Below are 22185 nucleotides of genomic sequence, written 5' to 3' on the forward strand. Positions count from 1 at the left end.
CATTCTTTATTCATGGCTGTGTTCTTGGGCAAAATTGTGAGTGAGCCCACTCCCTTGGCTGAGAAGCAACCCCACACATGAACGGTCTCAGGATGCTTTACTGTTGGCATGACACAGGACTGATGGTAGCGCTCACCTTGTCTTCTCCGGACAAGCTTTTTTCCAGATGCCCCAAACAATCGGAAAGGGGATTCAGAGAAAATGACTTTACCCCAGTCCTCAGCAGTCTAATCCCTGTACCTTTTGCAGAATATCAGTCTGTACCCTGATGGTTTTTTTTAAGAGAAGTGGCTTCTTTGCTGCCCTTCTTGACACCAGGCCATCCTCCAAAAGTCTTTGCCTCACTGTGCGTGCAGATGCACTCACACCTGCGTGCTGCCATTGCTGAGCAAGCTCTGTACTGGTGGTGCCCCGATCCCGTAGCTGAATCAACTTTAGGAGACGGTCCTGGCGCTTGCTGGACTTTCTTATGCGCCCTGAAGCCTTCTTCACAACAATTGAACAGTTCTCCTTTTAGTTCTTGATGAAGTGATAAATGGTTGATTTAGGTGCAAACTTACTGGCAGCAATAACCTTGCCTGTGAAGCCCTTTTTGTGCAAAGCAATGATGACGGCACGTGTTTCCTTGCAAGTAACCATGGTTGACAGAGGAAGAACAATGATTCCAAACACCACCCTCCTTTTGAAGCTTCCAGTCTGTTATTCGAACACAATCAGCATGACAGAGTAATCTCCAGCCTTGTCCTCGTCAACACTCACACCTGTGTTAACGAGAGAATCACTGACATGATGTCAGCTGGTCCTTTTGTGGCAGTGCTGAAATGCAGTGGAAATGTTTCTTTGGGATTCAGTTCCTTTGCATGGCAAAGAGGAACTTTGCAATTAATTGCAATTCATCTGATCACTCTTCATAACATTCTGGAGGATATGCAAATTGCCATCATACAAACTGAGGCAGCAGACTTTTGTGAAAATTAATATTTGTGTCATTCTCAAAACTTTTGGCCACGACTGAATGTGAGTGCATGTGTGTGTATATGAGTGCGTGCGTATGCGAGTGCGTGCGAGACTGCATGTGCATGCGAGTGCATGGGTACGTGCGAGTGCGTGTGTACGTGCGAGTGCGTGTCTACGTGCGAGTGCGTGTCTACGTGCGAGTGCGTGTCTACGTGCGAGTGCGTGTCTACGTGCGAGTGCGTGTCTACGTGCGAGTGCGTGTCTACGTGCGAGTGCGTGTCTACGTGCGAGTGCGTGTCTACGTGCGAGTGCGTGTGTACGTGCATGTGTACGTGCGAGTGCATGTGTACGTGCGAGTGCATGTGTACGTGCGAGTGCATGTGTACGTGCGAGTGCGTGTGTACGTGCGAGTGCATGTGTACGTGCGAGTGCATGTGTACGTGCGAGTGCATGTCTACGTGCGAGTGAGAAGAATTCCTCTCTGAAGGGAAAAACTTATTTTCCTGGAAGGTGTTTCACTGCAGCCTTCCTAGGATGAAAACAACCCACCATACAAAACCATCCCTGCAGTACAACACACAGACAGAGAGAGAGGTAGAAAGAGAAAGAGGGAAAGAGAGGGAGAGAGAGATAGAGAGAGAGAGGTAGAGAGAGAGAGGTAGATAGAGAAAGAGAGAGAGAGAAAGAGAGAGGGGTAGAGAGAGGTAGAGAGAGAAATAGGTAGAGAGAGAAAGAGGGAGAGAGAGAAAGAGGGAGAGAGAGGTAGAGAGAGAAAGAGAGAGAGGGGTAGAGAGAGAGAAAGAGGGAGAGAGAGAAAGAGGGAGAGAGAAAGAGGTAGAGAGGTAGAGAGAGAAAGGGGTAGAGAGAAAGGGGGAGAGAGAGAAAGAGGGAGAGAGAGAAAGAGGGAGAGAGGGAGAGAGAGAAAGAGGGAGAGAGATAAAGAGGTAGAGAGAGGTAGAGAGAGAAAGAGAGAGAGAGGGGTAGAGAGAGAGAAAGAGGTAGAGAGAGAAAGAGAGAAATAGGTAGAGAGAGAAAGAGGGAGAGAGAGAAAGAGGGAGAGAGAGAAAGAGGTAGAGAGAGAAAGAGGGAGCTGATTGGGGACACTACCAGGGCCCTATCCTTTAGCGCCATATATATCACGGTTGTTGAAACATTGCCCAAATGTTGAAAGAGAGGTGAGAGGTGAGAGGAGGAGGAGGAAGAGGCGAGGAGGAGGGTTATAAATACATTCTGCTGTGTGGGATGGAACTAGACCCCATGCTGGGAGTGAGGGGTGACGGCAGCCCCTTCTGGCCCCCGGGGCCCATGGTGACACCCTACACCCTGGGAGGGGGAGGGGGGGGGGGGGGGTTGTGTCAAAGGGCATGGATTAAAGTACACCTGTTAATGTCCATGTGAATGCCCACAGGGCATGGGCATGATAACTGACAGAGGGGCGTACACTAGAAGATAGCTGGCCAGAGAGAGAGAGACTGTAGGTCAGTGACGGTAGTAACAGCGGTAGGTCAGTGGCGTTAGCACCGTAGCGGTAGGTCAGTGGCGGTAGTACCGTAGCGGTAGGTAAGTGACGGTAGTAACAGCGGTAGGTCAGTGGCGTTAGCACCGTAGCGGTAGGTCAGTGGCGGTAGTACCGTAGCGGTAGGTCAGTGACGGTAGTAACAGTGGTAGGTCAGTGGCGTCAGTAACAGTGGTAGGTCAGTGGCGTCAGTAACAGCGGTAGGTCAGTGGAGTTCGTAACAGCGGTAGGTCAGTGACGGTAGTAACAGTGGTAGGTCAGTGGCGTCAGTAACAGTGGTAGGTCAGTGGCGTCAGTAACAGCGGTAGGTCAGTGACGGTAGTAACAGCGGTAGGTCAGTGACGGTAGTAACAGCGGTAGGTCAGTGGCGTCAGTAACAGTGGTAGGTCAGTGGCGTCAGTAACAGCGGTAGGTCAGTGACGGTAGTAACAGTGGTAGGTCAGTGGCGTCAGTAACAGTGGTAGGTCAGTGGCGTCAGTAACAGCGGTAGGTCAGTGGCGTTCGTAACAGCGGTAGGTCAGTGGCGGTAGTAACAGTGGTAGGTCAGTGGCGTCAGTAACAGTGGTAGGTCAGTGGCGTCAGTAACAGCGGTAGGTCAGTGGCGATAGTAACAGCGGTAGGTCAGTGGCGGTAGTAACAGCGGTAGGTCAGTGGCGGTAGTAACAGCGGTAGGTCAGTGGCGGTAGTAACAGCGGTAGGTCAGTGGCGGTAGTAACAGTGGTAGGGCAGTGGAGTCAGTAACAGAGGTAGGACAGTGGCGGTAGTACCGTAGCGGTAGGTCAGTGGCGTCAGTAACAGTGGTAGGGCAGTGGAGACATTAACAGAGGTAGGACAGTGGCGGTAGTACCGTAGCGGTAGGTCAGTTGCGTCAGTAACAGTGGTAGGGCAGTGGAGACATTAACAGAGGTAGGTCAGTGGCGGTAGTAACAGCGTTAGGTCAGTGGCGGTAGTAACAGCGGTAGGTCAGTGGCGGGAGTAAAAGCGGTTGGTCAGTGGCGTCAGTAACAGCGGTAGGTCAGTGGCGTCAGTAACAGCGGTAGGTCAGTGGCGTTCGTAACAGCGGTAGGTCAGTGGCGTCAGTAACAGTGGTAGGTCAGTGGCGTCAGTAACAGCGGTAGGTCAGTGGCGGTAGTAACAGCGGTAGGTCAGTGGCGGTAGTAACAGCGGTAGGTCAGTGGCGGTAGTAACAGTGGTAGGTCAGTGGCGGTAGTAACAGTGGTAGGTCAGTGGCGGTAGTAACAGCGGTAGGTCAGTGGCGTTCGTAACCTCGTTAGGTCAGTGGCGGTAGTAACAGCGGTAGGTCAGTGGCGTTCGTAACAGCGGTAGGTCAGTGGCGGTAGTAACAGCGGTAGGTCAGTGGCGGTAGTAACAGCGGTAGGTCAGTGGCGTTCGTAACAGCGGTAGGTCAGTGGCGGTAGTAACAGCGGTTGGTCAGTGGCGTTCGTAACAGCGGTAGGTCAGTGGCGTTCGTAACAGCGGTAGGTCAGTGGCGGTAGTAACAGCGGTAGGTCAGTGGCGGTAGTAACAGCGGTAGGTCAGTGGCGGTAGTAACAGCGGTAGGTCAGTGGCGTTAGTAACATAGTGGTATAGTGCTACAACGATGAAGAACTCTAATAAGAACTCTATAATCAGACCCAACTACTCCCACCATGAATCCCCTTTTTCAATCCTCTCTTATTTAGTGCTCTCCCTTTATCTATCATTTTTCTGTGTATCTCCTCCCTGTTCCTTGGCTTCACACTCCGCATCTCCTCCCTGCTCCTTGGCTTCACACTCCGCATCTCCTCCCTGTTCCTTGGCTTCACACTCCGCATCTCCTCCCTGTTCCTTGGCTTCACACTCCGCATCTCCTCCCTGCTCCTTGGCTTCACACTCCGCATCTCCTCCCTGTTCCTTGGCTTCACACTCCGCATCTCCTCCCTGCTCCTTGGTTTCACACTCCGCATCTCCTCCCTGCTCCTTGGCTTCACACTCCGCATCTCCTCCCTGTTCCTTGGCTTCACACTCCGCATCTCCTCCCTGCTCCTTGGCTTCACACTCCGCATCTCCTCCCTGTTCCTTGGCTTCACACTCCGTATCTCCTTCTTTCCTCTAATCTCTTTGAGAGGCTTTCCGCCAGGCCTCTGGCACCAGCGGTCAGGCCTCTGGCACCAGCGGTCAGGCCTCTGGCACCAGCGGTCAGGCCTCTGGCACCAGCGGTCAGGCCTCTGGCACCAGCGGTCAGGCCTCTGGCACCAGCGGTCAGGCCTCTGGCACCAGCGGTCAGGCCTCTGGCACCAGCGGTCAGGCCTCTGGCACCAGCGGTCAGGCCTCTGGCACCAGAGGTCAGGCCTCTGGCACCAGAGGTCAGGCCTCTGGCACCAGAGGTCAGGCCTCTGGCACCAGAGGTCAGGCCTCTGGCACCAGAGGTCAGGCCTCTGGCACCAGAGGTCAGGCCTCTGGCACCAGCGGTCAGGCCTCTGGCACCAGCGGTCAGGCCTCTGGCACCAGCGGTCAGGCCTCTGGCACCAGCGGTCAGGCCTCTGGCACCAGCGGTCAGGCACCAGCGGTCAGGCACCAGCGGTCAGGCACCAGCGGTCAGGCACCAGCGGTCAGGCACCAGCGGTCAGGCACCAGCGGTCAGGCCTCAGGCACCAGCGGTCAGGCCTCTGGCACCAGCGGTCAGGCCTCTGGCACCAGCGGTCAGGCCTCTGGCACCAGCGGTCAGGCCTCTGGCACCAGCGGTCAGGCCTCTGGCACCAGCGGTCAGGCCTCTGGCACCAGCGGTCAGGCCTCTGGCACCAGCGGTCAGGCCTCTGGCACCAGCGGTCAGGCCTCTGGCACCAGCGGTCAGGCCTCTGGCACCAGCGGTCAGGCCTCTGGCACCAGCGGTCAGGCCTGGTGTTGGTTCACTCCCTCAGAGGCGGCTCCACCAAGGTTCTGTATGTGTAATGCGGCTTTGGGACATTGTGATCTGCCCCTATAAAAACAGATGAATTACATTTAGTGCTGCCGTGCTCAAGTCAAATCTCTTCGGGAGGTGTTGAGTTATCCCTCCTGCCTCTGGGCCGGAGCGTAAAGCGTGAAAAATGATGCTGGAAGTAAAAATACTTTGGCGAGGACACAGTCCGTCTGCAGAGGGAGCTTAGGGGGTGTACTGCAGGGTAATGTATAGGAAAGGTTGGGGCTGGACTGAAAGGCTTGCTGTGGATGGGTCTCCAGGGTGGGGGGAAAGCCGTTCAACGTAAGCCCCAGATTCATTTAACTCTGGGCAGCTGCTGTTCAGGGCTCCGCTGGGGGGATCCATCACCTCCAGCCTGCTATGCCATCAGTCATTGGGAGAGACCATCCACACCTCCGCCCTGCCACTGGCACATCCACAGGGGAGCCCTCCCCCGCCGGAGGTGGCCAGGAAATACGGCACTAATCTAGGCCTGTCGCTGCCTGTCACTCCCCTCCTCCGTCTCTCACTCCTCTCTACCCTCTCAATTCATTCCCACACACTATGTTCATTTATTTCTTCATCAATATTTCCTCTTCCAAACTCGCTCTCCCTTTCTAAATCTCCCCCTCCTTTCCACCCCTGCTGCCTCAAGCAGTCCCAGTACAGTATATTATCCTTTATCTCCTTCTCCTCCCCTCTCCCTTCCATTCCTCATTTCCAGTGCCTCCCCCTCCCTTCTCCACAGGTCACTGCAGGATTCAGCCCGATCATCCTGAGAACCCAGCAGGAGTAAAGCGTTAATAACAGGGCTACGGAGGAGTGGGAGGTCTGAGTCCATGTCCTAATACAAGCAATCACCTCATAGCATCAACGCACACTGTTAGAGTACAGTAGGAGGGGCTAGACAGACTTCACTCAGCTAGAGAGGAGAACAGATGCCAGAGGAAATTAGACGGGAGGAGATGGAGGAGGACAGCAGACTAAAAAGAGAGTGCGTGAGCGAGTGGGAAGAAAAAGGGGGGAGGAGATAAAGGAACTTCAAGGAGAAGGAGGAGATAAAGGAACTTCAAGGAGAAGGAGGAGATAAAGGAACTTCAAGGAGAAGGAGGAGATAAAGGAACTTCAAGGAGAAGGAGGAGATAAAGGAACTTCAAGGAGAAGGAGGAGATAAAGGAACTTCAAGGAGAAGGAGGAGATAAAGGAACTTCAAGGAGAAGGAGGAGATAAAGGAACTTCAAGGAGATGGAGGAGATAAAGGAACTTCAAGGAGGAGCGAATGAGAAGATGTGAAGGGAATAGCAGGAGGAAAAAGAAGACGAGGGAGGAGGTCTACAGTTCTTAAGATCTGGACCAGTGAGCCTCAGAGGAGGGTGTACAGTAATGTAACAATACACTTCATTACCTGGTCGTACTCCAGGGCCCCTGGGTAGAGGGGCCAGCCCAGGAAGAGCTCAGCGATCACACAGCCCAGGGACCACATGTCGATAGCTTCACAGAAGGGCAGGCCCAGGATGATCTCTGGAGCCCTGGAAGGAGAGAAACACAAAGTGGTTAGCTACACTCATACACTGACTCCACATAACCCAGTTTGAACTGACTATTTGAGAAAGGGATCGAGTCCAAACATGCCTTCAAGCATAATTTCTAGTCAGTCGTATCATGATAAAGCTGAGACGGCAGAAACACAAGACGCCAAAGCTAAAATACAGCAGTCTCGTGTGTGTCACCTTGCCAACTGACCCATGTACCAATACTGATCAAATAAATTATTATTGGCACATAAACATGGTTAGCAGATGTTAACGCGAGTGTAGCAAAATGCTGGTGCTTCTAGTTCCGACTATGCAGTAATATCTAACAAATTCACCTTAACTACCTTCTACACACAATTAGACAAATGTAAAGAGATTAATAGAATATGTACATGTAAATATATGGATGAGCGATGGCCTGCGGCATAGGCAAGATGCAGTAGATGGTATAGAATACAGTATATACATATAAGATGAGTAATATAGGGTATGTAAATATTGTTAAAGTGGGGTTATTTAAAGTGACTAGTGATACCTTAATTAAGTCCATTTAATTTGAGTGGCCAGAAATGTGAGTCTGTATGTTGGCAGCAGCCTCTCTATGTTAGTGGTGGCTGTTTAACAGTCTGATGGCCTTGAGATAGAAGCTGTTTTTCAGTCTCTCGGTCCCAGCTTTGATGCACCTGTACTGACCTCGCTTTCTGGATGATAGTGGGGTGAACAGGCAGTGGCTCGGGTGGTTTGTCTAGGAGCAAGATGTCGACGTCCACGACGAGGCTGGTTTTCTTTTTGTAATCTGTGATTGGCTGTGGACCCTGCCACATACGTCTCGTGTTTGAGCCGCGACTCTACTTTGTCTCTATACTGACGCTTTGCTTGTTTGATTGCCTTGCGGAGGGAATAGCTACACTGTTTGTATTCGGTCATGTTTCCGGTCGCCTTGCCATGATTAAAAGCGGTGGTTCGTGCTTTGTTTTGCGCGAATGCTGCCATTAATCCACGGTTTCTGATTAGGGAAGGTTTTAATAGTCACAGCGGGTACGACATCTCCGATGCAATTTCTAATAAACTCGGTCACCGAGTCAGCGTATACATCGATGTTGTTGTCTGAGGCTATCCGGAACATATCCCAGTCCACGTGATGGAAAGCAAATCTTGAAGAGTGGAATCCGATTGGTCAGACCAGCGTTGTATTGACCTGAGCACGGGCGTTTCCTCGTTTAGTTTCTGTCAATAGGCTGGGAGCAACAAAACGTATTCATGATCAGATTTGCCAAAGGACGGGTGCTGGAGGGCTTTATATGCATCACGGAAGTTCGAGTAGTAATGATACAGAATTCTGCCAGCACGTGTCGGGCATTCGATATGCTGATAGAATTTAGGGAGTATTGATCTTAGGTTAGCTTTGTTAAAATCCCCAGCTACAATAAATGCAGCCTCAGGATGTATGGTTTCCAGTTTACATAGAGTCCAGTGAAGTTCTTTCAGGGCCGACGAGGTATCTGCTTGGGGGGGATATTCACGGCTGTGACTATAATCGAAGAGAATTATCTTGGAAGTCGGCATTAGATGGTAAGTAATTCTAGGTCAGGTGAGCAAAGGGACTTGAGGTCCTTTTTACCAGAGAGATGTTTGTTTGTCGGCGCAACGCGTGAAGAAACCGGGTAGCTGTACCAACTCTGACAACGTATCCCGAGTGAGCCATGTTTCCGTGAAACAGAGAATGTTACAATCTCTGATGTCTCTTTGGAAGGCAACTCGTGCCCTAATTTCATCCACCTTGTTGTCTAGAGATTGGACATTGGCGAGTAATATGCTTGGAAGTGGTGGATGGTGTGCTCGCCTTCTGAGTCTGACCAGTATGCCGCTCCGTCTGACACTCCTGCGGCGACCACGTTGTTTTGGGTCGGCCTCTGGGATAAGATCGCATGTCCAGGGTGGAGTTCTGAACAAGGAATCCGCTTCGGGAAAGTCGTATTCCTGGTATTACTTTTATATCCAACAGTTTTTCCCGGCCATATGTAATAACACTTGATATTTTCTGGGCTAACAATGTAAGAATACATAAAAAAATTAAATAATAACTGCATAGTTTTCTAAGGACCTGAAGCGAGGCGACCATCTGTTGGCGCCATTATCATCATATCAGGAGCCAGCTTGGTGCCACCAGCCAGAGTAGGAGGAAGTTTTCCACTAGACACTGAGCTAAAGCCAGTTTTGCCTTTTCCCTGCTTCTAGTCAATGTAGCTAGGATTGTGTGGCGAAGCTATGGTTGATATCTCACAGGGGAATCTTATTGGAGAACCACCAGCCTCTGCCAGTAATTTATTAGGTCAGGGTGTGAGCTGGATAAGGACAACCAGGAAGTACTGTACATCTACAGCGTCACTAAGTGCTGGCTCACGGTAACCCTGGGTAACTCCATGGTGATGATTCCATTAAACAGTAGGCCTAATGCGCTGTCACACATCGCCAGGCTAGCAATGACGCAGCCAAGTCAGAGCTGATCTGGGTAAAACAGACTGACAGCTCCTTGGAACATACTAGGACTAGAAACCTTACTGGGACATGACCACACTGCTAGGACCAGCTACCTCATAGCCTGGCCTGAGGCTGTGTTTACACAGGCAGCCCAATTCTTACATTTTTCCACTAATTGGTTTCTTGACCAATCAGATCTTTTGTCAATAAATTGACAAAATATTAGAATTGGGCTGCCTGTGTAAACACAGCCTAATTGCTCCAAAACAAGACAAATCCCAGTGGGAAAAACCAGTTGAAATGACATTGTCGCAACCATTTCTGGTTGTAAAAAGATTCTAATGACATTTTAACCAACTGGGATGACATGTGTAAGAAAACAAAATAACAATATAAATTGTCACAAGTTTACAGTCATTTAGCAATAGCCTACATACCACTACAGGAACCAAATAGTCAAACCTAACTCCATAGCATGACGTTTTCATTAAGTTCTGTTGAGTTATTATAACTCAAAGATGATAACTATTATTAGTTGCAGATAAATACACGCTGCAGTATACAGACAAGCCCCATGTTCCTCCTTTAGGATTCCTGTGATTCTGATAGGGGCATTTCTCTGGGCACTTGAGCGGACCCTCTACGAATGCCTGACCCAGCTTGTGCTCTGTTGACAATGTCAGATGCCACCAGTGTCTATACACAGGCCCATAGAAAATGGCAGCTTGATAAACCCAAGGCCAATGTTTTAACAGGTATATTTGGTCAAGCTTGAATATCTACGGGAGACGAATGGTGCTCCGTATGTTTAAAACACCCTATGCTGTCAGGAGTATGTTGGTAAGGGGGAACTAAACAAACCTCAAACACGGGATTGGGTGCTTGTGGTGGTCTGGGAACAAGTATTTATTATGTCAGTTAGCCTATTCAGAAATACAGTACCAGTCAACAGTTTGGACACCTACTCATTCCAGGGATTTTCTTTATTTTACTATTTTATACATTGTCGAATAATAGCGAAGACATGAAAACTATGAAATAACATACTGAATCATGTAGTAACCAAAAAGTGTTAAACAAATCCAAATATATTTTATATTTTCAAAGTAGCCACCCTTTGCCTTGATGACAGCTTTGCACATAGTTTTGATGTCTTCACTATTATTTTACAAGGTAGAAAATAGTAAAAAATAAAGAAAAACCCTGGAATGAGTAGCTGTGTCCAAACTTTTGACTGGTACTGAATGTGTATGTGTCAGTCTAGTATGTGTGAGTGTGTGGGTAGAGTCCAGTGAGCGTACATAGAGCCAGTGCAAGAATGTATGTGCAACAAAACAATGTAAATAGTCCGGGCAGCCATTTGATTAACTGTTAAGCAGTTAGTGTAGAAGCTGTTCAGGAGGCTTTTGGTCCCAGACTTGGCGCTCCGGTAGAAGAGAGAACAGTTGAAGACTTGGGTGGCTGAAGTCTTTGACAATTAGTTTTACTGTTGCAGTACAGCTATCACAAACATTACGGTAACAGTACAGCTTCCACAAACATTACGGTAACAATACAGCTATCACAAACATTACGGTAACAGTACAGCTTCCACAAACATTACGGTAACAGTACAGCTTCCACAAACATTACGGTAACAATACAGCTATCACAAACATTACGGTAACAGTACAGCTATCACAAACATTACGGTAACAGTACAGCTATCATAAACAGTACGGTAACAGTACAGCTATCACAAACATTACCGTAACAATACAGCTATCACAAACATTGCTGTTACAGTTCCATGATAGGATTAAGATAATCTATATAACTGATGAGTGAGGGATTGAAGGGCCAGCCTAGCATCGCTCCCCTGGCTTACAGTTCTCCACAGCTGGCAAACCAGACTAGGGCAATCCTGAGCTTTTTCTATTAGGCTTATCTAATCGCATCTAGCAGAAAAGGTAGCGTGGCTAGTCTGTAAAATCTTTAAAGCCGTAGGTCATCGAGCTGTAAGTGACGGTGGCGGGTGTCCCAACTATGACCTGCTAACAGTTTTAGTCCGTTTTAACCACATTGTTATAACAACTGCAGGTGAGGGGCAAAGGCCACTGCCTGTTAATAAGACCCAGGCTCTCCCTAGGAGGCTGAGAGGAGACTCAACAGAAAGACAAATACAGCCAGAGGCCAGTGGAAGACTGAATACACACACACACAGACAGAGACAGAGACAGAGACAGAGACAGAGACAGAGACAGAGAGACAGAGAGACAGAGAGACAGAGAGACAGAGAGACAGAGAGACAGAGAGACAGAGAGACAGAGAGAGAGAGAGACAGAGAGACAGAGAGAGAGAGAGAGAGAGAGAGAGAGAGACCAGTGGAAGACTGAATAGACATTATATATATATATATATATGTGTTAACATTGCCAAAGCAAGTGAGGTAGATAATATATAAAGTGAATATATAAAGTGAAATAAACAATAAAAGTTAACAGTGAACATTACACATACAGAAGTTTGAAAACAATAAAGACATTACAAATGTCATATATATATATATATATATATATATATATATATATATATATATATATAGAGCGAGAGAGAGCGAGAGAGAGAGCGAGAGAGAGAGCGAGAGAGAGAGAGCGAGAGAGAGCGAGAGAGGCCAGTGGACGATTGGACAGACAGACAGAGAGGCCAGTGGAAGACTGAATAGACAGACAGACAGAGCCAGTGGAAGACTGAATAGACAGACAGAGAGCCAGTGGAAGACTGAATAGACAGACAGACAGAGAGGCCAGTGGAAGACTGAATAGACAGACAGACAGAGAGGCCAGTGGAAGACTGAATAGACACAGAGAGAGGCCAGTGGAAGACTGAATAGACAGACAGACAGAGAGGCCAGTGGAAGACTGAATAGACACAGAGAGAGGCCAGTGGAAGACTGAATAGACAGACAGACAGAGAGCCAGTGGAAGACTGAATAGACAGACAGAGAGGCCAGTGGAAGACTGAATAGACAGACAGAGAGGCCAGTGGAAGACTGAATAGACAGACAGACAGAGAGGCCAGTGGAAGACTGAATAGACAGACAGACAGAGAGGCCAGTGGAAGACTGAATAGACACAGAGAGAGGCCAGTGGAAGACTGAATAGACAGACAGACAGAGAGCCAGTGGAAGACTGAATAGACAGACAGAGAGGCCAGTGGAAGACTGAATAGACAGACAGAGAGGCCAGTGGAAGACTGAATAGACAGACAGACAGAGAGGCCAGTGGAAGACTGAATAGACAGACAGACAGAGAGGCCAGTGGAAGACTGAATCCAGTCAGTACAGTTTATATATATATATATATGACATTTGTAATGTCTTTATTGTTTTCAAACTTCTCTATGTGTAATGTTCACTGTTAATTGTTATTGTTTATTTCACTTTATATATTCACTTTATATATTATCTACCTCACTTGCTTTGGCAATGTTAACACATGTTTCCCATGCCAATAAAGCCCTTGAATTGAATTGAGAGAGAGAGAGAGAGGCCAGTGGGAGAGCGAGAGCGAGAGAGCGAGAGAGAGCGAGAGAGAGCGAGAGAGAGCGAGAGAGAGCGAGAGCGAGCGAGAGAGAGAGAGCGAGAGAGAGAGAGAGCGAGAGCGAGCGAGAGAGAGAGCGAGCGAGAGAGAGCGAGAGAGAGAGAGCGAGAGCGAGCGAGCGAGAGCGAGCGAGAGCGAGCGAGAGCGAGCGAGAGCGAGCGAGAGCGAGCGAGAGAGAGCGAGAGAGAGCGAGAGAGAGCGAGAGAGAGCGAGAGAGAGCGAGAGAGAGCGAGAGAGAGCGAGAGAGAGCGAGAGAGAGCGAGAGAGAGCGAGAGAGAGCGAGAGAGAGCGAGAGAGAGCGAGAGAGAGCGAGAGAGAGCGAGAGAGAGCGAGCGAGCGAGAGCGAGCGAGAGAGAGAGAGCGAGAGAGAGAGAGCGAGAGCGAGCGAGAGGCCAGTGGACGATTGGACAGACAGACAGGCCAGTGGAAGACTGAATAGACAGACAGACAGACAGAGAGCCAGTGGAAGACTGAATAGACAGACAGACAGAGAGCCAGTGGAAGACTGAATAGACAGACAGACAGAGGCCAGTGGAAGACTGAATAGACAGACAGAGGCCAGTGGAAGACTGAATAGACAGACAGAGAGGCCAGTGGAAGACTGAATAGACAGACAGACAGAGAGGCCAGTGGAAGACTGAATCCAGTCAGTACAGTTCAACTGGCTTGATGTTTGCCTTCCAGCTGTCCTGCCTGACACTCCTTTTGCCTCCACCTTAGATATCTGTGATTGATTCATACTGTCTGTCAGTAGTAGTGACAGCGCGACACAGGCTACATGTCCAGAAATGAGACAAATCAGCAGGCTTCAACACAGCACTTCTCCTACAATTACATAGGTGTTTCCCCTCTCTCTTCCCCCAAACATAAAACCAAATTAGTTTGAAATGAATGTTGCGGAGTTTGTTTGTGGCCTTAGGTGTAGCTTTGGGGGACTTTGCACCCTGCCTAGGGGGGGGGGACCGATGTAGGGGAAACACTGATCTCAGTGTGATGTAACCCAGCCCATCACTCTGGCCTTGGCAGAGGAACTATTCTTATCCAAGAGTTAAAATACATTCTGCCTACGTTAACACCTTGGTGGTGTAGGGGGAGGGAGGGAGGGAGGGGTACTGGAACAGTCAAACTGGCCGGTGTTTTCTCCCCACTGTATGACACATCTTTTTGATTACCACGGGGCTGTTCCACTAATCATACACTCAGGGCTGTAATTACTATTACACTGCTAGCCAGGCTCAATAATGACGGCAGCACTAAAAGCCCTTTCACCACTCAGTGGTGTGGTACAGAGGTTGAGAGGGGAGAAGCTCACAGGAGCAGAAGTTAAAATGGCAGGACCAAAAGGTACGGTGTTTATAAGAGAAAACAAGAGAAGACTCCAGAAGAAAGAGCCAGGTGAATGACTAACACATCTTACAGGGATAAAGGAGGAGGCTGATCCACATGGCACCACGTATAACAGACAGAACGGTGGAGCGCTGGTGAGCAACAAGTGAGGAAGAAGGATAAAGGGACAGATATGAACGGTTTCAAAACAGAGGAGAGACACTCAGATCCAGCATGGGGTGGATGAGTGGTCGTTGTCATGGCGACGATGCACTTTCCTGATTGACGCAACCCTAGCAGCCGGTCTCCAGTGAAACCAAATCTATTTTCTATCCTGAGGTTGTGACGTGCGAAGCCCAGGGGACGCAAGCCAAGCAGAGGCCCCGTGATCACACACACTCACATGTACAGGATCCATAGGAGACACACAGGGCCCCCTGAGGACACACACACACTAGGGTTGTCACAATGTCAGTACGGCGGTACTCAGAGGTACGGTAACAAGGAAATAAAACAGTCCTAATGTTGGAGACAAACAGCCTGATGATGTCACGTAGAATCCCATGTTTATTTCCAAGCTGTAGCACACTATATTGAACCTGAAGTAGGTTATTAGAGGACCATAGACTTTAGTCTGCTTTGGGTTTTCCTTTTTGTCATGGAAAATCTGGTATCGTAGTATCGTGATATTGGTACCGTGACAACATTAACACACAACCCTGGGGTGCTGCTCACCTGTTTGGGTGAGGGGTACAGGGGTACTGTGTGTTTGGGTGTCAGGTGGGCCATCACAGAAAGGTGGTATTGAGTCACTGAAGAGCATATTGCTCAACAACTGGCATTTTGCTAAAGAAACAGATGAGGTCAGTCACATCAGAGATCAGACAGAAAATCCACCCAGAATGGGACAAATCCTCCAGCATGACTCAGGGCCTCGAAAGCAGACATTAAACATTTAGATTCAGTACGACTTAAGCCTAATGAGTTGACTGAAAGATAGACAACATGGTGACTTTTGCGGTCCTGTAATTGTTATATGCCTGAAGGCTGAAACACATATGTACAGTGGTGCTTCTGAATACAGCCCAGCACCCAGCAGCCTTCAGTACCACCATCACCACCCTCTCCGACTCCCATCCCTAATGGATCCCTAATGGCGTTAACCGTCCGGCTGGCACCTAAGACACATCAAAACTATGACCTAATCGCCTCTCTCTCCATCCGCCCAGACACAGCTCCACCACTTCCTGCTGCTCATTATGTCCCAGTATATAGCCAATTAAAGTAGACAGGGCAGGGTGGAACTTGTGGCACATTTCAGAAGAAGAACGTGCAGAGACTGTCGACACCTGTGGCAGAACAAACTGGCAGAGACGTCATACTGGGCTTAATGATGACACGCAGCAGTGGGCCTGGACAGCCAAGGCAGAGTCACTTTGAGAACAGAGAGAGGGGTTCAAGCTCTTTCTCCAACATTAGCGCAAGTTGATGGGTGACCTCTGGAGTTATGTTTAGCGCAGGAGGAGTACTGAAACCTGACTAGAAATGAACTGACAGACTGAAACATTTACTTTCACAATATTATTCCAGAGTACGTTTTTGGGATGGAGATCTTTCCTTTGGAAAATACTGGGCGGTTCATCAAGCTGTTTGGATTTACCCTAGATCGGGAGGGGAGCGGATCACTTGAAGTCAAACATGAGGGTTATTACATAAAGATTATCCATCCACAACTTTCTAGACAAATAACCAGGTGCTAGGGACATTATTTGATTGGACAGTGGTTGAAGACCAAATTAGGCAGTTCAAAAACCATAACAGAAAAAGACATGGGAGGACTTCTTAACTTAAGCAGCCAACAAGGTACTCACATCTGCTTCCCATACTTCATTTAAACTAGACAGACCTCGCCAGAGAAAACATCTCAGCATGCCATTTCATAACAGCAAATACTGAGAATTGAAGGGTGAGTATCAGGTGTATCGTTGCTCAACACTACTGTGTTCCTAACAGGCTAAGAATGGATGATGTCAGCCAGGTGAGAAATATCAGCCAGTTCAGAGGTTTCCAACAGAACACTGTGTGCTATAGAAGAGAAAACCCCTTTACAGTCTGCACAGGGGGGGGGGGGGGGGGGGGGTTACATCTCCAAAAGAGCCTTTCAAACTTCCCACGTTGCATCTTAAGGTTTCAACGTCTGCCTTGCTGCTAGCTAAATACCATATTGCATTTTCTTGGCAAATGGATTACACTCACTGAAGACAGGAGAAGGGATAAGAACATTCCAAAATGGGAAATAGTCATTTCGATGGCAGAACATGGATGATATCCTTGGTGAATGAGCGCTATACATATTCTCAGATAAGGAGGAGAAAGGGCGAAACGGTTGCAATGTTCCACACATGAGGTGCATGATTCTAAAACAGATTCAACTCACATAGATTTAAAGTCTGTGATTAGTCTTTTTGTGGAGAACAGAGGTTAGACTATAGTCTAGCAGGACAATGGCAAGGCAGAATACTTCAGTGAGGCCTCTCCATACACGTCAAAGTGCTTATTTACTCCACCTGGTAGGCTACTCTCTATCGTCTATTAGGAGACAAGGAAAAGGAGATCATTTAAGTGAATCCTATTGTATAGGTACCGCCTGGTGCGCAGCTGACTAAGAGTAATGTCACCAGATAGGCTTTGTCGGTGAAGCGGATATACCGTACACCAGGGTATTTGGAAAAATCCCCAGGATATTAGCTTAGCGTCATTCCCCAGGACAGTTGAACCAGCCATGTGTTTGTTTGTAAATAGCACAATGGGAGAAAGAGAGCTGCTGAGTCCATAGAGTTCCAAACTCAGCAGAAAAAGAAACGTCCTCGCTGTCAACTGCATTTATTTTCAGCAAACTTAACATGTGTAAATATTTGTATGAACATAAGATTAAACAACTGAGACTAGAGGTCGACCGATTATGATTTTTCAACGCCGATACAGATTATTGGAGGACCAAAAAAGCTGATACCGATTAAATAGGACAATTTTTATTTATTTATTTGTAATAATGACAATTACAACACTTATTTTAACTTAATATAATACATCAATAAAAATCAATTTAGCCTCAAATAAATAATGAAACATGTTCAATTTGGTTTAAATAATGCAAAAACAAACTGTAGGAGAAGTAAAAGTGCAATATGTGCCATGTAAAATAGCTAACGTTTGAGTTCCTTGCTCAGAACATATGAAAGTTGGTGGTTCCTTTTAACATGAGACTTCAATATTCCAAGGTAAGAAGTTTTAGGTTGTAGTTAATATAGTATTTGTAGGACTATTTCTCTCTATACCATTTGTATTTCATATACCTTTGACTATTGGATGTTCTTATAGGCACTATAGTATTGCCAGGGTAACGGTATAGCTTCCAACCCTCTCCTCGCCCCTACCTGGGCTCGAACCAGGAACACATCGACAACAGCCACACTCGAAGCAGCGTTACCCATCGCTCCACAAAAGGCGCGGCCCTTGTCGAGCAAGGGGAATAACTACTCCAAGTCTCAGAGCGAGTGACGTTTGAAACGCTATTAGCGCACACCCAGCTAACTAGCTAGTCATTTCACATTGGTTACACCAGCCATTAGGCTGATAGGCTTGAAGTCATAAACAGCGCTGTGCTTGCAAAGAGCTGCTGGCAAAACGCACAAAAGTGCTGTTTGAATGAATGCTTACTAGCCTGCTGATGCCTACCATCGCTCAGTCAGACTGCTCTATCAAATCATAGATTTAATTATAACATAATAACACACAGAAATACGAGTCTTTGGTAATTAATATGGTTGAATCCGGAAACTATCATTTCGAAAACAAAATGTTTATTATTTAAGTGAAATACGGAACCGTTCGGTATTTTATCTAACATTTGGCATCCCTAAATCTAAATATTCCTGTTACATTGCACAACCTTCAATGTTATGTCATAATTATGTAAAATTCTGGCAAATTAGTTCGCAATGAGCCAGGCTGCCCAAACTGTTGCATATACACTGACTCTGCGTGCAATGAACGCAAGAGAAGTGACACAATTTCACCTGGTTAATATTGCCTGCTAACCTGGATTTCTTTGAGCTAAATATGCAGGTTTTAAAATATATACTTCTGTGTATTGATTTTAAGAAAGGCATTGATGTTTATGGTTAGGTACAGTCCAACCATTGTGCTTTTTTCGCAAATGCGCTTTTGTTAAATCATCCCCCAGCGTTGCATCGATTATATGCAACGCAGGACACGCTAGATAAACTAGTAATATCATCAACCATGTGTAGTTATAACTAGTGATTATGATTGATTGTTTTTTATAAGATAAGTTTAATGCTAGCTAGCAACTTACCTTGGCTTCTGCATTTGCGTAACAGGCAGTCTCCTCGTGGAGTGCAATGAGAGGCAGGTGGTTAGAGCGTTGGACTAGTTAACTGTAAGGTTGCAAGATTGGAGCCCCCGGGCTGACAAGGTGAAAATCTGTCGTTTGGCCCTGAACAAGGCAGTTAACCCACCGTTCCTAGGCTAGATATCTTAGAAAGGCTTTCTGCTAGAAGTCAAAGAGTGCTTGATGAGTTCTGGATGAGTTCTGTACAGCTGCCATTTTTTTGTCCCTCCGTTCTTCTCCCCCCTGCTCAGTGTAAACATGCTGCTCTTCCTTCAGAAAAGCCTCACAACTTTGTTCATTGGCACAATCGCTCTCATAAATGTCCACACGCAAAGTAAAAGACATTCAGTAGCTACTGGCTAAGCTTGTATAACTTCATGAGCTGGATTTGCCCATCTTTGCCATGCTAAGGACATCAGTGGGGGCTAGTGCCATGAGAGTAACCTGACAAAGACCATTTATTATGGTCGAAATGTTGTAAACTGTCAAAACTGGTTTCCAAAATATGTCAGAAATAACATTCTTCCTGTGCAAACAGAAAGCATGTTTAGATTAACATGCAGTGGAGTCTTCTGTCTTTGAGGTGATTTGTTTGGTTTGCTTCCTACTGTAAATAGGGAGCCAAATGTGCATGATTGCAGCAACCAAGGAACGGCCAGTTTCCCTTAGCTTTTTCACTGAGTAATAACACCAAAAAGATCCTATTTGTTTTTATCAAATAGCCTTAAGCTTGTACTGCATTTCTTGCCTTTTCCCTCGTGCACAGTGTCTGTAGCCAATGAAATAAGCCCTTTTTCTGGTCACTGAGTTCAGAGGCCTGTTCTGCTACCTCAGACATGGCCTCCCTTCCTCCCTAGTTCCTTTCCTCCCTAGTCCCGTCGTCCCTTCCCCCCCTCCCTTCGTCCCTTCCCCCCCTCCCTTCGTCCCTTCCCCCCCTCCCTTCGTCCCTTCCCCCCCACCCTTCGTCCCTTCCCCCCCACCCTTCGTCCCTTCCCCCCCACCCTTCGTCCCTTCCCCCCCTCCCTTCGTCCCTTCCCCCCCACCCTTCGTCCCTTCCCCCCCACCCTTCGTCCCTTCCCCCCCTCCCTTCGTCCCTTCCCCCCCTCCCTTCGTCCCTTCCCCCCCTCCCTTCGTCCATCTCAGACTTTCCCAAACAGTTTGTCACTATTTTTCCCTTCCCTTCCAGTCTCTCTCTCCCTCCTCCCCACCGAGAGACACTCACTAAGCAGAGGCATCATTAAGCCTAGGACTGTGGGGACTGTAAAAACACCAACATGGTAAAGGGCCGGATCCCACAGAGCACAGGAGGATGTTAGCTCCTCTTGGTGACCTTGGGCTTGGGAAGGAGTCCCACGATCCCAGAAAAGGAACGGGGTCCTCACCGCCAACATCTGCTACGCTAATATCCCACGGAAGACCAGGCTCTGACGCCAGAGCTGCTAGAGGGTGGACACACACACGCCATGGAAGACCAGGCTCTGAGACCAGAGCTGTTAGAGGGTGGAGACACACACGCCATGGAAGACCAGGCTCTGAGACCAGAGCTGCTAGAGGGTGGAGACACACACGCCACAAACAAACATTTCAAACGGAGCGCCGTAGTGCTAAAAACTCTGGAATGGCAAAGGAAGAGAATGAAAAATCCTGTAATTTAGAATGATTTACACTTAACTCAATAAGAAGGAACTAAGGAGTGCCCACCTGAATTTCTAAATAGTTCTGAGAATGTAAAGCAAAGGGGATCTCAGAACTGCACTGATCACTTATGTTAATGTTAAGTCCAAGTCATATAAAGTGACAGGTCCACTTGGTATTCAAGGCCTGGTTTCAGTTACTGACATGACTTTTACTGGATCAATTCTGAATTACATTAGTGCAAGTCAGCATGGGACGACTTTGAAGATCCCCAGGGAAACACTTAAGTTATGTGCTATTCCATATCATAAATCTGGCGTCAGTCGCTACCCCTTTTCCCCCTGCTGAGACGAGCGAATACAGTAAACTGTAGATGCAAATTAAAACAATATTCCACAATGACATAAATATATGGAATGTTATTTTCTCTTATTAGAACTAACACATTGTCAAATGCCCTCTGCAGTAAGAGAGGACATTGGCAGGCAGCAGTGCGGTGTCTAAGCTACTGTAGAATAAAGGTGTAGGGTGTCGGCTAAGCAGTGTTTAACCAATATTCCTTCTTGCCACCGCTGCAAAAGATATGACTTTTTATTCAGTGCCGTGAAAGTATTTTTCCCCTTTCAGATTTTCTCTCTGTTTGCATATTTTTGATACTGAATGTTAGACCTTCAACCAAAACAAAATATTAGATAAAGGGAATCATCAATCTACACACAATACCCCATAATGACAAAGGTAAAATTTGAAAATGTAATTTAAAAATAAATAACAGAAATACCTTATTTACATAAGCATTCAAACCCTATGGCTATGAGTCGAAAATGAGCTCAGGTGCATCCTGTTTCCATTGGTCATCCTTGAGATGTTTCTACAACTTGGAGTCCACCTGTGGTAAATTCAATTGATTGGACATTGGAAAGGCACACACCTGTCTATATAAGGTCCTACAGTTGACAGTGCATGTCAGACCAAAACCCAAGCCATGAGGTCGAAGGAATTGTCCGTAGAGCTCAAAGACAGGATTGTATCGAGGCACAGATCTGGGGAAGGGTACCAAAAAAATGTATGGAGCATTGATGTTCCCCAAGAACACAGTGGCCTCCATCATTCTTAAATGGAAGAAGTTTGGAACCACCAAGACTCTTCCTAGGGCTGACCGCCCGGCCAAACTGAGCATTCGGGGGAGAAGGGCCTTGGTCAGGGAGGTGACCAAGAACCCGATGGTCACTTACAGAGCTCCAGAGTTCCTCTTTGGAGATGGGAGAACCTTCCAGAAGGACAACCATCTTTGCAGCACTCCACCAATCAATCTTATGGTAGAGTGGCCAGACAGACGCCACTCAGTTAAAGGCACGACATCCCGCTTGGAGCTTGCCAAAAGGAACCCAAAGTACTCTGACCATGAGAAACAAGATTGAAATCTTTGGCCTGAATGCCAAGCGTCACGTCTGGAGGAAACCAGGCACTGCTCATAACCTGGCAAATACAATCCCAAACGGTGAAGCATGGAGGCAGCATCATACTGTGGGGATGTTTTTCAGCGGCAGGGACTGGGAGACAGGTCAGCATAGTGGGAAACATGGAGTAAAGCACAGAGAGATCCTTGATGAAAACCTGCTCCAGAGTGCTCAGGACCTCAGACTGGGGCAAAGGTTCACTTTCCAACAGAACAATGACCCTAAGCACACAGCCAAGACAATGTAGAAGTGGCTTCGGGACATGTCTCTGAATGTCTTTGAGTGGCCCAGCCGATCGAACATCTCTGTAGACCTGACAATAGCTGTGCAGCGACCCTCCCCATCCAACCTGACAGAGCT

General features: G+C 47.6%; 1 protein-coding gene across 8 annotated transcripts in view; it reads right to left on the reverse strand.

Moving 5' to 3' along the window:
* The window catches only part of LOC110512935 (homeodomain-interacting protein kinase 3), a 94376-nt gene that overhangs the window by 33458 nt on the left and 38733 nt on the right, over positions 1-22185 (reverse strand). For all 8 annotated transcript variants that reach the window (XM_090239200.1, XM_090239199.1, XM_090239204.1 and 5 more), the window contains exon 3: positions 6799-6922. In XM_090239200.1, coding sequence (XP_090095326.1) covers positions 6799-6922 — 124 coding nt within the window. The remainder of the gene's footprint in view (positions 1-6798; positions 6923-22185) is intronic.

The sequence above is a fragment of the Oncorhynchus mykiss genome, chromosome 6, assembly GCF_057628025.1.
Source record: "Oncorhynchus mykiss isolate SJ-2025 chromosome 6, ASM5762802v1, whole genome shotgun sequence".
In the NCBI taxonomy this organism is placed as follows: domain Eukaryota; kingdom Metazoa; phylum Chordata; class Actinopteri; order Salmoniformes; family Salmonidae; genus Oncorhynchus; species Oncorhynchus mykiss.